The sequence below is a fragment of the Eubalaena glacialis genome, chromosome 19 (assembly GCF_028564815.1).
Source record: "Eubalaena glacialis isolate mEubGla1 chromosome 19, mEubGla1.1.hap2.+ XY, whole genome shotgun sequence".
In the NCBI taxonomy this organism is placed as follows: Eukaryota; Metazoa; Chordata; class Mammalia; order Artiodactyla; family Balaenidae; genus Eubalaena; species Eubalaena glacialis.
Window position 1 is genome coordinate 56,798,048 of NC_083734.1, and position 17,549 is coordinate 56,815,596.

General features: G+C 49.6%; 1 protein-coding gene across 2 annotated transcripts; it reads right to left on the reverse strand.

The window, feature by feature from the left end:
* Positions 1-873: 873 nt before the first annotated feature.
* Positions 874-17,537, reverse strand: ARMC7 (armadillo repeat containing 7). 2 transcript variants are annotated; one of them, XM_061176446.1, is made up of 4 exons: positions 17,271-17,537; positions 13,208-13,472; positions 12,966-13,109; positions 874-2,095 (listed from the first exon to the last, which is right to left on the reverse strand). In XM_061176446.1, the coding sequence occupies exons 1-4, from the start codon at positions 17,535-17,537 to the stop codon at positions 1,734-1,736; spliced, it is 1,038 nt and encodes a 345-aa protein (XP_061032429.1). In that variant the 3' UTR covers positions 874-1,733. The 2 variants fall into 2 exon arrangements, with proteins under 2 accessions (XP_061032429.1, XP_061032430.1); XM_061176447.1 differs by lacking the exon at positions 874-2,095 and adding an exon at positions 10,109-10,242.
* Positions 17,538-17,549: the final 12 nt, after the last annotated feature.

Here is a 17,549-nt window from a genome sequence, read left to right on the forward strand (position 1 = left end):
AAGAGAAGCCACTGCAATGAGAAGCCCACGCACCGCAATGAAGAGTAGCCCCCGCTCGCTGCAACCAGAGAAAGCCCGTGCGCAGCAACAAAGACCCAACGCAGCCAAAAATAAATAAAATTTAAAAAAAGAAAAAAAAAGAGGTCATCCTTAAGGGAGGCCAGGACCTTCCACTGCTCCTGAACCCCACCTTTCCAAGGGGGCCCACACCCCTTCCCCCGTGCTGAGCAGCTGACACTAGATTCTGAGCCATTCACTTGCTGTCAGTATCTGGTCCCATCTCCCTCGAGCACCTCTCTTACTTGCATCCCTGAAGCCAGCCTGAGACAGACTTCCAGGGACAGGGACCCACCCCCTCACTAACCCTGATGGCAGAGAAGGCAGGCCAGGGCTTCCAGGCAGGGACCATGGGGTGGTGAAGGGAAAAGACAACAGCTCGAAGAGTTTGTGCGTGTATTCTAATGTGTCATCACCCTCATGGCCTCCGTCTTAACGCCTGACGGCCATGTTAACAGTCACTGGGCTGCGACACTCAAGATCAGGGACCACATCTTCGTCTTTTTTTTTTTTTTTTTTTTTTTTTTTTTTTTAAGTTTCTTATTTATTTTTTTTTTTTACTTCTTTTAAACATCTTTATTGAAGTATAATTGCTTTACAATGGTGTGCTAGCTTCTGCTTTACAACAAAGTGAATCAGTTACACATATACATATGTTGCCATATCTCTTCCCTCTTGCATCTCCCTCCCTCCCACCCTCCCTATCCCACCCCTCTAGGTGGTCACAAAGCACCGAGCTGATCTCCCTGTGCTATGCGGCTGCTTCCCACTAGTTATCTATTTTACATTTGGTAGTGTATATATGTCCATGACACTCTCTCACCCTGTCACATCTCACCCCTCCCCCTCCCCATATCCTCAAGTCCATTCTCTAGTAGGTCTGTGTCTTTATTCCCATCTTGCCACTGGGTTCTTCATGACCTCTTTTTTTTTTTTTTTCCCTTAGATTCCATATATATGTGTTAGCATACTGTATTTGTTTCACATCTTCGTCTTTGAAGCCCTAACATGGTGCCTGGCTGACAGGCCTGTGTGGATAAACAGTTAATCCTGGGCCACAGAGTTCTCCAGGCCAGCATCCACCATGCCCAACACCCAGCCTGGAGAGCTTGCAGGACAGGTACCCAGCAGGGGACACAACACTTCCCCAGCTTCCCAGGGCCCCGAAATACTTTTAACAACACGGCTTCTCATTTCTATTTCTCAGAATTACTCCCGACACTTCTGTTAAGGGATGATGCCTATTTGCTCAAGCTCAGGCAATTCTCCTAAGCCCCAGGCCCAGCTGTTCCTCAGGAGAAACACCATCTGCAGCGCCTCTGGGTCTAGGGACCTGTTGCTTCTCACACGAGGGTGACAGCTTGGTGGCGGGGTGGGCCAGGAGGCAGGACCTTCACCTCTAGCTGGCTGAGAGCGGCAGCCTGTCAAAACGGCACCCTTCGATTTCCTTCTCCACGTGTCTCCAAGTCTGGCTTCCTCACTCATCTCCTGGTGCCTTTCATCACAGTGTAAACACCTGTCACACTGAGAAAACTCGCCTTTAAAGTGGCTGGAAAAGCACCATTTGGGGAGAACGTGCACAGTGGGAGCTTCGCTACTCCCACTTCCTGAGTCCCCACTGGGATTTTGGTCTTGTCTCTGGCAGTGCGGGTGCCGCGGCCTGAGGGCTCCTTGGATCAGGGCTGCTGTGGGGCCTCAGTCCTTGGCAGTGGGATCCCCAGGGCAGAGTGAGCCCGCCAGCTGCGGGCTTCAGCCAGCTGGCTGGGGGAACAGAAGTCTTCCAGGAAGATCTGGGCCAGGTTCCGGAGCCTCGCGTTGGCTGAGAGGGAGAAGCGCAGCATGCACTGGACCACGGGCATAGCAGTCAGCTCAGGGTGGGAGCCGGAGCCTGGCGAGCTCAGGTACATGATCGTGGTGACGGCGGACAGCACGGTCTCCTCGTTGGGACTGGACAGGCAGTTGATGATGAGTGGGACACCCCCAGTCTGCAGGATGTGCTCCTTGTTGGCCCTGTCTGAGCACAGGTTGCAGAGGCCTCCTGGGGAAGAGCAAAGTGAGTCTGGATGCCTCAGCCCTGGGCCTCCTCCCGTCTTTCCTCTGCCCACTGAGTCCCAGGGACGGTCCAGGCCTGAGAAGGTGGCCCAGGGACAAGGGATCCGAAGTCTATTCTGATCTTCAGCCCTCCTTTTCAAGATTCCAGAAAGGCCTGCCTGCCCTCCACTGCCCAACCTTCTGGAAGTGGGCACCGATCCCCTTCCCTCTTGGTTCAGCCAGCTCAATGATTGATAGGATTTCCTTTTTTTTTTTTTTTTAAGTAGAAAACATAAACAAAACCCACAGTGTATCATCACTTTAGAAGAATTAAGAAATATAGGTAAGGTGATGGTTTCACAGGTGTATACATATGTCAAAACTTATCAAGTTGTACTCTTTAAGTATGTAAAGTTTATTACGTGTCAATTATACCTCAATAAAGCTGTCAAAAATATTAGAAGTCAAAATATAAACCATCTTAATCCTACCACCCATTTAACATATGCTTTTCATCCCACAATTTTTAAATATGTGACTACATATAAATATTTAATAACAATGTGATACTCTTATTGTTTTGTAAGCCAGCTGTTTTCATCTAACCATGTCCTGTGAACATCTCTCCATGCCAATAAATCTACAATCATGGCATCATTTAATAGCTGTGCAGTCCTACATTTTATGGAAACAGCATAATTGAGAGTTTAAAGCATTTCAGCATCATTCCCACATCACTATTAGTAGGAATCCGGGGGACAAAAGAAAAGGACAGAGTGAGAGACCCGTGGTTCTGGATCTAAGAACCACTGCTCAGGTAAGATGCCCAGACCCCTCATTCTCTCCCGTCAGGCCTAAAGCACTCGATGTGGGAAGCTGATTTTCGTGGGTCCTGAGTGAGCTTCCTGCCATCAGGGCACCCTCACCCTTAGGTTCCTGCTCCAAGTAGAGAACGAACTTCTAGCTCATTTGCATAACATGGCCGACCAGTCCTGAGTGTCCAATCAGGAGTGAGTTACAGCCCACCCACTTCCTCGGCATCTCTAGAAACAAGCAAAGAGGGGACCTCCCCCCACCGCCCGACAAAACCCAACGAGGACCTCTTTCCCAGCAAGAGGGGACCGGTGCAGGGAAGTGGGGCAGGCCTGGCAAAGATCTCCGCCTACTCCAGGTAGGTACAGCCACCCCCTCCCTAGCATACCTGGGTAGGGAAACATTTTACCGATTCAGCCTCCAAGGACTTCTTCCCACTGCATTTGGAATAAAATCCAAACTCCCTTCTGGGATCTTTGCGTGGTGCCACCCTCTTGCTAGTAACCAGGACGTCACTGCTCCCTGCCCAGTGTGGGTTCCCTGGAGTACCCCATTAGCCACTCCCTGCCACATCCAGGCACTTTTCTCATCACCCTGTTTCATTTTCTTCATATGCTTAGAACTTTGAGAAATCTTCATGGAATTTTCTTGCTCACTGACCGCTGAGCCCCCCTAGAAGGTACTGTGCCATGAGGTCAAGACCTAGGCTATCTTGGGATTTCCCTGGTGGTCCAGTGGTTAAGACTCCACGTTCCCAATGCAGGGGGCCTGGGTTCGATGCCTGGTCAGGGAACTAGATCCCACATGCATGCTGCAACTAAGAGCCCGCACACCGTAACTAAAGATCCCGCACGCGAAAACGAAGAGCCCCCGTGCCGCAACTAAGACCCGCCGCAGCCAAATAAATAAATAAATAAATAAATAAATAAATAAATAAAAAAGACCTAGGCTGTCTTATTCCCAAGACTTCCTGGGTTTCTGGCACAGGGGGCGCTCCACCAATATTTGTTGGAAGGATTTTAAAGCAGTGAGCAGGGAAAAAGGGTTGCACTGCAGAGGGTTCGGAGGTTGGATGGGATGGCTCCCTGAGACCCTGCCCACCTTGGACATCTGCAGTTCTGAGGGATGGGAAGAGGCTGAGTGGGGTTCCTGAACCAAGGAAGATGGGCAGCAGGAGACGGACCCAAGGCACTGATAGAGAGGTCCCTCCCAACGTCTACCTCAGCACCCATTCACCCCAGTGGAGCCCTTAGCACAACCTGGGGTCATCCTGCTGACTACCTTCTTTACTTGCTGTCTGTCTCCATCACTGGGCACCAGAGGGTAGTGATTTACCTCTGTATTTCCGGAGCCTGCAACTGAGGATTCTCTCTGGACACATGCTGGGAACATGACTGAACCCCACGAACAGTTACCACCACCCCCATTTAAGGGAAAGAAGCTGAGGCTGTTGAGTAACTTGAGCAAAGTCCCAGAAGATGGGGAGCCCTTTGCTACTCCCATGGGAAAGGGTGTCCCTTCAGAAACCACAAGGACAACTAATCCTACCACGGGCAGATGCCAGTCTCAGCCAGGAGCAGGGACAAGTAGAAATGCTGTGGCACAACTACTGAGCCCGCGTGCCACAACTACTGAAGCCCGTGTGCCTAGAGCCCGTGCTCCGCAACAAGAGAAGCCACCGTGGGCTTCCCTGGTGGCGCAGTGGTTGAGAATCTGCCTGCCAATGCAGGGGACACGGGTTCAAGCCCTGGTCTGGGAAGATCCCACATGCTGCGGAGTGACTAGGCCCGTGAGCCACAACTGCTGAGCCTGCGCGTCTGGAGCCTGTGCTCCGCAACAAGAGAGGCCACGACAGTGAGAGGCCCGCGCACCGCGATGAAGAGTGGCCCCTGCTCGCTGCAACTAAAGAAAGCCCTTGCACAGAAACGAAGACCCAACACAGCCATAAATAAATAAACAAACAAACAAACGAACTTTCTTTAAAAAAAAAAAAAGAGAAGCCACCGCAATGAGAAGCCCGCGCACTGCAACTAGAGAAAGCTGGCGCGCAGCAACGAAGAACCAACGCAGCCAAAAATAAATAAATAAATAAATAAATAAAAGATGTCACCTCTTCCATGAGGAGGCTTCCATAAGAGCCTTCCATGACCACCATAATCAGTTCCTCTCCCCAAGAGGCCCTCCCCTCACCACCTTCACTTCTTTTCTTCATACCAAAGAAGAAAAAAAAAAAAAAGTAAAAAAGCAAAAGAAGAAAATATTCATAGATTCTGACAGAGGACTCATATCCAGAATATATAAAGCATTCCTACATATCAATAAAAGATGAACAACACAATAAAAAAAAAATGAGCAAAAGACTTCGATAAACTCTGCACAAAAGGGTCAATATATGAAAATGTGCTCAACATTCCTTATCAGAGAAATGAAAATTAAAACCACAATAAAAGGCCACTACACACCTATCATAATGGCTAAAACAAAAAAAGACTGATGATACTAAGTGTTGGCGGGGAGGGAGCGCTACTGGAACTCTCATATGCTGCTGGTGAGGAGTGTAACACGTCGTGATTACGGTGGAAAACTATTTGGCAGCTTCTAACACAGTTAAACATACATCTACCCTACGACTCAGCAATTCCACTCCTACCCAAATCTATCTGAGAAAAATGAGCACATATGTATACAAGGAATCTACCCGAGAGAAGTGAGTACCTATGTATACAAGAAAACTTGTACAAAAATTATCATAACAGCTTTATTCATAAAGGTTCCAAACTAGAAACAGCTCAAATCTCCATCAGCGGGTGAATGGATGAACAAATTGCGGCCTATTCACACAAAGACATGAACTACTGATACTGTAACAATTTGGATGAATCTCAGAAACATTATGCTGAGTGAAAGCAACCAGACACTATATCCTGTATGATTCCTTTTACATGAAGGTCAAGAACAGGCAAAACTGATCCTTGGGGATAAAGGTTAGAATAATGGTTACCTCAGGGTGGAAGACACTAACTGACAGAGGGTACGAGGGACCTTTTTGGGGAGATGAAAACATTCTGTATCTTGATTTAAGTGCTGGTTATATTGATGTACATATACGTTAATGAATTTAAAAATTCATACAACTGACACTTAAGCTATGTGCATTTCACCGTATGCTGATCCTGCTGCAATTTAAAAACTGGTTACCAGACAAAAAGGAGAACAAGTTCTGACCGGCGGATGAACATATTTTGGACAGACCTGGCAAGATAGAGAGAAAGAGAACAAGAGGCAAAGGCAGGGCCCTTCTAGATGTGGGGAGCCACAGAAACCCCCAGGAGAGACAAAAAAGAAAACCCTAGTGCAGTCTGGGATGAGAAAGCTGGCGGCTCAGAGAGGGCAGGTAGGGGATCTCAGGTCACAGAGCAAGGAGGGCATTGGTGCTGGAAGGGACAGGAGGGCCTAAGTATTGTCCTGGGGATTAAATGAGGTCATGCTGACAAGTGCTTAGCCAGCACCTGGCGCCTCAGAGGGCTGCGCAAGTCCTTGGAGACAGTGGCTCAAGACCGTTACATCTGAGGACCCGCCCGCCCCAGGGTACTGGGCTGGCCGCGGTCAATCCCAGGTCAAAATCTTCACTGGGGGCTATTTGTTCTTGGGTTTTACTTTAGTATCTTGAAAATGGTTCTCTCTGAAATTTCAGGACAGACATTCAAGGGACAGAACAGAATAGAGAAAGCTACTCTTAAATGTAAGAAGATAGGAGACAAATACACATATATGTATATGCTCACATTTGCTGGTTCCATGTGAGGGGTGAACAGGGTGGAAGGGACAGGAATGGTAGTGAGACTACACTGGTAATACAGTTTTGACTTAAACAGATATGTTTTGTATAAGTTAAAAAAACCAAATTAAATTTTAAAAAATCATGGCTTTTCGCACTTCTGACCTATATTTCAGTTCTAAAATTTTATCCTACAGGTACACTCCCACAAGTGAGAAATGACATACAAATAAGGGTACCCACTGTCACACTGCTCATGAGAGCAAAATGGAAACAACCTAAATGGCCATCCTCAGGGGCCGGCTAAATGTTAGTCCCTTCATGCAGTGGACGTCATGCAGCATTTACAAAGCATCAGGCAGCTCTTTATGGGCTGATATGCAAAAAGGTATACATAGTATACAAACAAATATATACATATTTGTTTATCAATCCCTAAAATATCTCTGGGAGGATACACAAGAAACTAGTAACAGTGGTTGCCTCCAGAAAAGGCTACAGACTGAGTTACTGTTTATTACCTGCCCTTTTGAATTCTGTACCATGTGAATCAATTATGTATTCACATAAATTAATAAAACATACACGCACACCCTGCTTGTGCCTAGAACTGAGAGGAAGGGAGACTGGTCTCTGCCAGTCGGGGAGGGAGGGCGGAGGGGCCTGGAGCCAGCCTTCCCAGCTGGTGTGGAAGGGAGCAGTGGGGTGAGGACCTTGAGTTCACCTCTTTCCTGTAACAAGTGGATGGCTGAGGAATTTCTTTTTAAGCAGAAAGATGTGTGACCCCAGGACACTAAATGACCAGTGAGAGAAGGAGGTACACGGGAACCCGAGAGTACGGAGGATGGAGCGAGGGCTCTGTGGTGGGCAGATCTAGCTAGAATCCCAGGAATGCCCCAGGGGACTCAGGTGAGCAGAGCAAGCAACTCCATCTCTCTAAGCCTAGGTTTCTTTATCAGTAAAATGGGAAGAGAGAATTAAATAATGTAAGACCCCTCCCTGGCACACAGTAGAGATGGACCAAGCATGCATCTGTTTATAGCCCCGGAGGCTGGCACAGGGCATATCTTCAACCCACACACAGAGAAAGGGCTGGCACATACAGGTAGGGTTTAACAGTGAACCATGGAACCAGCACTGAGGTCAAAGACTGAAACAGTCATCAGTCCAGAAGCCTCTGCACGTTCTTTCCTGATTCAGTTCTCTCCCCCTCTCAGAGGTGAACCTCTTCCTGACTTGTAACAGTGCAATAAAATAATTTTAAATTAATAAGCAGGACCTTTTAAATTTTTAATAAAAACAATTTTACTACACACACACCCCTAAATACTATAATTCAGTTCTGCCTCTTTTTGGACTTTATAGAAATGGAATCACACTGTACATATTATTATGTGTCTAGCGTCATTTGCTTAACGTTATGTTTGTAAGATAATTGCAAGGAGCTGCAGATTGTTCATTTACCTTGCTAAGCAGTATGAATATCCACAATATTGATAATTCATTCCACTGTTGACTGTTTCCAGTTTAGGACTGTTACAGACAATACTGCTGGTGACATTTTTGCATATGTGTCTGGACGTGCGTGTACCTAACCCTATGATTGTAACTGCTGGGTCACGCGGCATGCGTATCTTCAATTTTACTAAATCCTATTTTCCAAAGAGAGGCGGCTCAGGATTCATCTACCAGCCTTTTTCAGTACACCACCACCATCTGGTGGCAGCTACAGGTATTGCAGGAAATAGAACACAGGAAAGCGATTTAACCTGAATCGTGGGAGGCCACCTACTTGCATTCTGTTGTAGTAACAAAACTGCCGAGTATTCCGTGATATACTAGGATTCAGCCAGTTTTCATGGAAGCAGAGAATTATCTCCTGGTTCCTTTACATCTCCATACACCATCTATAATGGTGCAGGTGTGCGCACACAGCATATAAGACACCAGAGAATCAACCAATGGTGCTTCAGTCCAACACTCCCAAATTAATGCCAAAGCCTGCCAGAGTTTTTATTTGGGGCATGAGCTCTGAATTCTCTCGCTCATTCAAGTATTTACTGAGATCCTGGCTTTTTATCTGGTTCCTGATAATTCACCCACTTCCTATCCCCCATCCCAAACGAGGGTGGCTCTGGCCCGACCAGTGCCTGTCTCCCAGTGGTACTTCCTCCTACTACTGCCCGGACACCCACTGTGAGGCTAAAGATCAACTTTCATACCTTTTCCTATCATTCAATGATGTTTTTCCAGAAGGACCGAATCCCTGGAACAGATGGGTGATAAGACACTATCCCATCCTACCTCACCTCTCTGGGAGACTCGGGAACTGTTTATCCTCAAAGGGGTCTGGATACCTAGGGGACCTTACAGCTGCAGGCACTTTCTCTCATTTAATTCTCTCAACAACTCTGTGAGGCAGGTACTGATCCTGCCCCACCTGACCGATGATGGGAGAAGGGAAATCACATGCCCAGAGTTAAGTCGGGGAGTGAGGACTTGAACCCAGGCCTGCCTGACCCCAAAGCCCCACTCTTACCAAACTCCCTATATTCCAACAAACCAACATTGGTTTTGGTTCTGCCGAACCATGGCCACGGGCAATCTAACCCAGCAGTTATTCCAGAACCAAACGCGCTCAGGGCTGCAGCACCAAGTCATGGCCAGGACTCTGCACACATTCCCCGGCCCCATCCTCGTCCCAGGCCAAAAGGCCCGAGCATTCAAGACATAACAAAGATAAGCAAGGCACTCTGATCTCATGGAGATCACCATCTCAGACCTGCCACCAGAGATAAAAGATTCAAAGCTACAAAGCCCAGCACAGAATAAGCACTGACAGTGTTTCCCATTTAGCACCACAGACATTATCAGAAAAGGAAACAGCAAGAGTAACAAAATAGGCTTCTAAGCACCACTGGGACTTTCCTTTTAAGTTATGCACAATAAATACAAGAGATTTAATCTCCAGAGGATCCCATGGAGGGATTCAATGCTAAGAAAGCTGTTGCTCTTGGGATTGGGGACGTTGGGAAGAAGAAGAAAAAGAGAAGGAAACAGTGGCTGTGAAAAGTAAAACTGGTGATGATACCAACAATTCTAGACAAAGTATTGATACCTTCACGGAGACGCAGACACGCGCACACGCTCTGCTCCCCACAAGAGTCCTGCGAGGCAGACAAGGCTCAGGCGAGGAAATGAGGCTCAGAGAAGGGACAGGACTCATCCACAAAGACTGGCTACGAAGTGGAGAAGTGGGGACCGTGGACTGCAGGTCCAGGGCTTGGTCACCCACTCTGGGAAGCTGGCCAGGAGGGCAAGAACCCAAGGCCAGCCCTGGTCTCTGGCAAAGCTCCCAGCTCAGGGAGCCAGGAACTCAAGAGTGTTCCTGCCTTGGGAAAGTTGCTTCCTGATCCTGTAAAAACTTGCCTTGGGTGACTGCTCTTTTCAGCAAAGTTTTCTCCAGAGTCAAGAGCTTGAGTTGAAGGAGCTGTATCACTCTCAGGTGGAGGTCTAGCCGCGGGCTTCTGCAGGGGTCACTGTCACCACTCAGGTGGCAGAAGCTGTGAGCAGAGTTCCAAAAAGGGAGGAGATGGAGGACTAACACTGGATAAAATCTTAAAGTGACCAATTTTTCACGATATTTATTCAGCATAATAATCTTCCAGAGGGGCAGAGACATGAGCTATTCCCACTCTTAGACCTGGGCAACCGGGTCTCCTGCCCCCAGCCCAGGTATCGAGGGCCTCACTCTGGCCCTCTCCATAGGCTGAAGAGTCCAGGGAGCCTGCCCAAAGCCCATCCCCCTTCCCCCATACCCAGAGCTCCAGTTCCTAAACCTGCTCCCCCAGCTGCATGGGCCTCTTTCCTGCATTCTGACTCCCAGGGGTGAACCCCACTGTTCGTGTGTACACGCCTAAGTCCAATGAGTGGCCACCAGGCAAGTGTTTGTGGGGCTGTGAATGAAGCTGGGATGTCCACACATGTGTGAGGCCTGTCGTAGTAAGAGGAGTCCCAGATACCACAAATTAGAGGCAGACCTGGATGGTCTTTCAAAAATTTAAATCACATTTGCCCATGATGTATTCAGGGAAAAAAAAAAAAAAAAAGTGTGTTACTTGATTCTAGAAAAGTTTTCAATCTAATTTCTAAGTTACAGGAAATAAAGCGTTACAGGAACAAACGAAATGACACCATAAAGAGGCAACCAGACAATTCAGAAGGTGAGACATTCTGCAGAACTGGTCTGGATCCTTCAGCAATTAGTGTTAGGAAAAAAGAAAAAAAGAGTCTATTAATGATTAAAAGAGATATAAGATAATTGATGTTGTGATTTCCTTCCAAAGAGCACCATATGGAAAGGGGGGAGGGGGAGGATAAAGAGTAACTTCAGGGACTTCCCTGGCGGTCCAGTGGTTAAGACTCCACGCTTCCAATGCAGGGGGCACGGGTTCAATCCCTGGTCAGGGAACTAAGATCCCACATGCCACAAGGTGTGGCCAATAAATAGATAAATAAAAAGAGTGACTTTATAGTGGAGAAACCTGACAAACACTACTTCATCCAGGTGATCAAGGTTAATATCAACAGTGATAAGTCATGCTGATAGCATATACCCTTGATATAATATAAATGAAAATGGCCTTTTACCATTTACCTCTGTGGTCATCCTCCCCAAAACCCATATCCCAGTCTAATCATGAGAAAAATATCAGACAAATCCCAACTGAGGGAAAACCTACAAAATACCTGACCAGTACCTCCTCAAAACTGCCAAGGTCATCCAAAAAAAAGGGAAAGTCTAAGAAACTGGCACAGCCCAGAGGAGCCTAAGGAGACATGACAACTAAATGTAACACAGTATCTTGGATGGAATCCTGGAGCAGTAAAAGGATTATTAGGGAAAAACTAAACAAATCTGAATAAAGTACGGACCTGAGTTAATAATAATGCATCAACATTGGTTTATTAATTGTAACAAATGTACCATACTAATCTAAGATGTTAACAATAAGGAAACTAGCTGTGGCATATATGGGAACTCTGTATTATCTTTGCAATTTTTCTAAAACTGTTCTAAAATACAAAGTTTATTTAAAAAGAGAGAGATTGAGATCTAAGGAATATAAGAACCAGATTAAGTGCATGAATCCTGGACTGGATCCTGGTTTATACAAAACAACAACAACAAAATGTCCTTTTGGGAACTATTAGAGAAGTTTGCCTAACTGGGTATTTGGTGATAACGGAATTGTTAAGTTCATTCTCTATGTAGATAAGATTCCTTTCACTATCTAGAGAAATGTTCTTTTTTAAGGATGCATGCTGAAAAAACAATGTTGGTTTGCCTTCAGAATAAACTCCAAACTCTTTCCCAATGCCGAGACCTGAATCCCTGTAAACTCTGGTGCCGTGAGCTCTCTATAACCTCATTTAGTACCACTCTCTGCTTCATTCACCACAATGGTGCCACATCAGCGTTCCTTCTGGCTCCTCCTGCTCTAGAGTCTTTGCCCACGCTGTGCCTTCCCATGATGGCCAAACCAGAAGTAGTCCCTCCATCCCCTTGCTCTCTCTCATCACCCTGTTTATTTTCTTCAGAGCCTCAGCTTTCTTGTTTGTCAACCAGCTGTCTCCCACTACTAGAATGTAAATTCCTTGAGGGCAAAGACCCTTTGCCCAACTTGTTCGCCATCTCTCCAGCATCTAGAACAGTACCTTGCTCGCACAATATACGCCCAATAAATATTTGTCCAGTGAATAATTCAGTAGGTCTTAGACCATAACAACTACAGGAGTCAGAAGCCATTCCAAGTCACCGCTACTTCTCTTAATGGTAAAACTTTTTTTGGCTGTGCCCCACGGCATGTGGGATCTTAGTTCCCCAACCAGGGATTGAACCTGTGCCCCCTGCAGTGGAAGCACGGAGTCTTAACCACTGGACCGCCAGGGAAGTCCCGATGGTAAAACATTAAGTCAAAGATGTTTAAAAAGGGCACTCAACTTTTTTCCCTCCAACGGGGCTTCAATCCATTCCCTCATTTTTGATCTCACCTCTAAGCGGGAGGGAAGCTAGACAGGCAGAGGGGGTCCTGGGAGTTCCAAACCTGATTCAAGTGAGCTGTGACCTGGACGACGTGTGAACCGCGGAGGCGGCACAGACACCGCGAAAGTCTGCCTTCGCAGCTGAGGGACTGCCTAAGAGATTCCTTTCCCAACAACTCACTTCTAACTCATTATCTCATTACAGCCCATCAGGCATCTAGGAGAGCGGCCCCATCCTTACCAATAGCAAACTCCACCAGGGTCTCATTCTCCTCCGACAGTGAATCGAGGAATAAATCCAGGACCTGCAGCTGCCGCAGATACTGGTAGTTACTGGGGTCATAGGCGAAGTTGGCGAGGTTGGCCAGTACTTGCTCCTTGGCGTCTGCAGTGGAAAAGCGGCACTGGAGCCAGGTCCGGGGCGGCGATTGCGGCCGGACCCCTCCCTGCCCGGTACCCTGCTCCCCACCCTGCCGCTCTCACCTTGGCTCTCGGTCTCCTGGAATTCCGTGACCAGCGCCTGCAGGTATCCCAGCCGGCCGACGTGGGGGTCTACCTTCGGCTTCTGGGCCATGGTCGGGCGGCGGAGGAACCCCGGGGGACGGGCAGGGGAGTGTGGAAGGTGAGGCTGGAAAGCGGGCGAGAACCTCACCTGGGCCTCGCCGGGTCCGGAGAGGGGCAGACCGGGGCGGGAAATAGGTTCCTTTCCTGGCTTCAGGTTCTGCAGTAACTTGCAGCTGAAATTGGGCTGGGGAAATGGGGTGGGGACTCAGGACCTCGTAAGGGTTGGGAGTGAACATCCAAATTAGGGCGCGGCAGACAAGGACGCAGTCGCGCGCCGTACGAGGAAGGAGCAGCGCCCAGCCGGGCTTAATTTTCGGCTCGATTCCGGACTTCCGGGGGAAGCCGCGCTTAGCCCCGCCCTAGGGGGGCGGAAGGGGTGGGCCGAGGAGGATGAGGGGCGGGGCCGTCATTGGGCTCCCTGGGCTTGCTTCGGGTTCTTATGCCGGCCGCTTCAAGCTTCTTGTCTCAGGCAGGTGGCGATCTGCATCGTGATGGAAGCGGTCATGGAAGGTTGCGGATGCGTTGAGGAGCTCCTCTAGGGCCCTTAGGAGCTCAGAGGTGCCGGAGCGCCTATGTGGGGGGCTGTCGGGGCAGAAGCACCTCCAGGTGCCCCTGCACTTGACGAAGGGGTGCAGTTACCCCCACACACCAAGGGCCCCCAGGAACGCAAGTGTCGGCTCCCTGTGTCCCCCACGTGGGTCCTTTTGAAGCGGAGCAGGACCCTATGGTCCTTGCCCCCCGTGTCCTCAGCCTGCCTTTTGTCTGTGGAAAAACTTTAGCCAAAGAATAAGTTTAATCAGAGAAGTGAAAAAATGCAGAAATAGAGGAAAGCAAAGGAGACCAAATAATAATAGTTTAGTCCTTAAGCATAGTCAAGGACGTTTAGTTCCTCCTTAAGGGCTATAGATAACATTCTGAGCCGTATCCTGTGAGCTGTTTTGCAGCTACTGAAGCCCCCACCAGGTGGAGGAGGATGACCACATGATGACCAAACTGAAGCCATGACATAAGCTACTCCACTTCACACAATTCCGAGAACTGGCCTCAAAGAAATGGGAACAAACCCTGGAACTAAAGATTAACCGTACCTAAAACGACCAAGATGACTGTCAGAACTGACTATGCTGTTCTGCTCCCTCCCTCCGCCTATATAACCCTGAAACTCCCTTTTAAAAGCCCCTGTCCCCTGAACAGCAATCGGGAGTTCTCGGACAGGACTCCACCCTCTCCCCGGTTGCCAGCCTCTGAAGCAACCTTTCCTTTCCTACCAACCCTTGTCTCTCAAGAATTGGCTTTCGAGCGGCGAGCAGCCGGACCTGGGTTCGGTAACACTTTGACACTACCTTCTGGTCTGCTTTTCCCAAAAGCCAGGCGACGACTTCCCTGGCAGTCCAGTGGTTGACTCCGCGCTCCCAATGGAGGGGGCATGGGTTCTATCCCTGGCCGGGGAACTAAGATCCCGCATGCCGCATGGCACGGCCAAAATGAAAATAAAAGCCGGGCGAGCCTGGTACCCTCTGCTTCCCAATCCCGAGCTGAGTCTGCCACCTCTGGCTGGAAGGCATTTTATCAGCCAGGTGGACGGGGAGCACCAGCGCAGCACCATCGGGCCCTAGAAGGAGCCCAGTTTTACCGCTTTGGCGGTTTTCTGATGCTGAAGCCCTTCTGCCCACTTCTTCTCAGGAAGGGGGCGTGTGACCCAGACCTCATAGGCACAGGGGACGGAGCACCAGGGAGGAAGGTGGTCCTCCCAGACTCCAGTCATGCTTGAAAATGTGGGGATGAAAGGGGCTTGGGCTGTGAGCTTCTTGAGGGCAAGGGCCATGCTCCTTTTGCCCTGGGCCTGGCATGAGGGCAGAGTGGCTGCCACACTCCAGCCTACCACAGCCCCATTGAGAGCAGCCTCCACCTCCGTGGTGGGCTCAGGTCCCTATGATCAGCCCCCGCCCTATGCACACACCCCTGGGGCAGGAGTTATGACCATAGTCAGGGTGCTTGGGTACCCTGGCTGCTTCTTGCAGGGCAGTGGCCCCAGGCCCCTCACCAGGCCCTTCACATTCTGAGGGGAGCTGATTCGACTTGGGGAAGTATATTTCAGCACAAGGTGGCCAGGGGGGCTTCTCTGCTTCTGTCTGGACAGAGCAATAAAGGCCTGGGGACCAGGAGCTCAGAGCTTGGGGACAGGATGGAAGTGAGCTCCTGGTCAGGAACTGCTCTAGACCTCTCTAGAGGAATCCCAGGATCAGCTAAGTGTGGGTTCTGGAATCAGATGGGCCACCCCAGCCTCCCTCATTTGTCCCCTCCTAAGGCTTCAGAGGTCCTCATCTTTGGGAAGAATTCTTAGTCCTTGGTTTTGTGCTGAGGGCAGCGACCAGGTCTTAACTCCTCTCTGCCCAGTTCCTGACACACAGTAGATGCTCAGTAATATTTGCTGAAGGAATTCTGCCCAGAGATTATTGCCACTCTTGCCCAGGGGGCAGAGGAGGTCAAAGTTCCCTATGCTAAATGTTTACTAATATCTTTTTTCCTTGAAAGAAATCAGTTTTCAGGAAGTGGGCCTAAAAGGGGATACACGTTTCAAAGCCTTGTGGCTACTAGCACCAAAAAGTATTCATCTACCCACCAGCCCCAACTCTCCTTTTCCACTCAGTTAAGATGGAGAAGGTGGCAGGACCTGGTAAAATGTGTCCAGCTGTGGATTCCCCCTTCAGTGCACAAGCTATGGATGGTGACCAAGTACAGGACAGGATTGGGGGGGGGGGGCAGGGAGGCAATGGGGGGTCTTCAGGATCAGACTTTTCAAACTGGAAGAGACTTTAACTTATCTAGGCCAACCTCCTCCTTTTTCAAGGCCCAGAGATGGTGGACAATTTGTCCAGAGTCACACAGCAAATTGTGGCAAAGTCAAACGTGAATTCAGGTCTCTATTCCAGCCCAGAGCCCTTTGCTTCACCTCCATACTACCTCTTTTGGCCAGAAGGGGGCACTCAAGAGTCCTGGAAAAGACAACATCCCCAAGGATGCTGACTCACGCCAGTTGGACTTGTGCTGGAGGAAGGCTGGAGTCGGGTCATAAAAAGAAAATCAATTCTCCTGATAAGGGTTTCTTGTTGAAACCTGGTTGAGCTTGAATCAACAAACAAGGTCCTTGGTGGGAGTAGAAAAGGCACCAGCAAAAAGAGTATGTGGCGGCCGGTCTGGGGGAGAAGCTCTGACTTCCAGGCCAGACGCACAGGCCAATGGGGAGCAGGGGTGGCCTGGCAGCTGGCCCAGCCAGCCACTTATCCCAGGGTTGACACCTCTGACACAGCAGGGAGAAAAGGATGACAGGAGAGGGGAGTGAAAGGGCTTCTGCTGCAAAAGCAGCTCCATTTTCACAGAGGTCCTGGGGCCCTGCCTAGCAATCCTTCCTCCCCTGGTCTGATGTGTGGCTCCCCCGCGCCCCCCCGCCCCCAGCACTAATCTTCCCAGCCAAGATACAGGATGGGGCAGAGGAGGGAGGAGACCCTAGAGTAGTCCCTGCTGAGTGTGCAGGGGGCCCTCAGACTTCACTGATTCTAGGACCCAAGCCAGGGGCTCCCCTCCAGTTCTCTGCACTGTCGCCAGGACGGGTGTTCCACCTGACATTTAATCTGTCCAAATCCTGCATCCAGGCCGACCCCTCAGCCTGGCCCTCCACCACTGCAACACATTCTCTCACAAAGCCCTTCGTCCCAAGGTTCCAGGTAGCATGAGGCCCAGCAACCTGTGCTGGGGGGCAGCCCTGCGGGCAAGGGCTGGGCCACCTGGGAAGAAGGGGGGCAGGAGGGACTCAGAGGAGGGTTGAGCTCTTCGGAACTGTCTAGAGGGTGAAAGACAAAGAGATCACATGGGAGGCGCCCAGGCTGGACTTGAGGGTCCAGTGTGCTGAGCTGTAGCAGCAGCGTAGGCAGCCAGCTGAGCCAAGCCAGCCGTGACAGACCTGAGCTGGGCTCAGACCCACCTTCCTGGGCCCCAGGTACTCTGGTGCCCCAGCAAAAAAGTCAGGAGGATCCGCTCCTGGATTCTGCTGGTTAGAAGGAACCCCAAGCCTCTGGAGACCAGCCTCTAAGGTCCCAACTCCTGGCTGAGTCCCGACGTGCAGAACCCAGATGGCCTTTGGTTCAGGCTTTCTGGGCAGCCCTTCACCCCAGCCTCTGGCGAAGTATCTGGACATTCCTGGGCTGAGGCAGGACTCACTGACTTCAGGGCTCAGATGCCAGTCACACATGTGAGCGATCCC

Bases quoted from the DNA above. Each gene is read 5' to 3' on its own strand.
- ARMC7 (XM_061176446.1), bottom strand. From the start codon at position 17,537: ATGTGTGACTGGCATCTGAGCCCTGAAGTCAGTGAGTCCTGCCTCAGC. The intron at 13,473-17,270 runs GTGGGTCTGAGC...CCATTTCCCCAG, and splicing joins AGTACCTGGGGCCCAGGAAG to CCCAATTTCAGCTGCAAGTT. The intron at 2,096-12,965 runs GTAAGGATGGGG...GCTCTTCCCCAG, and splicing joins CCTGGTGGAGTTTGCTATTG to GAGGCCTCTGCAACCTGTGC.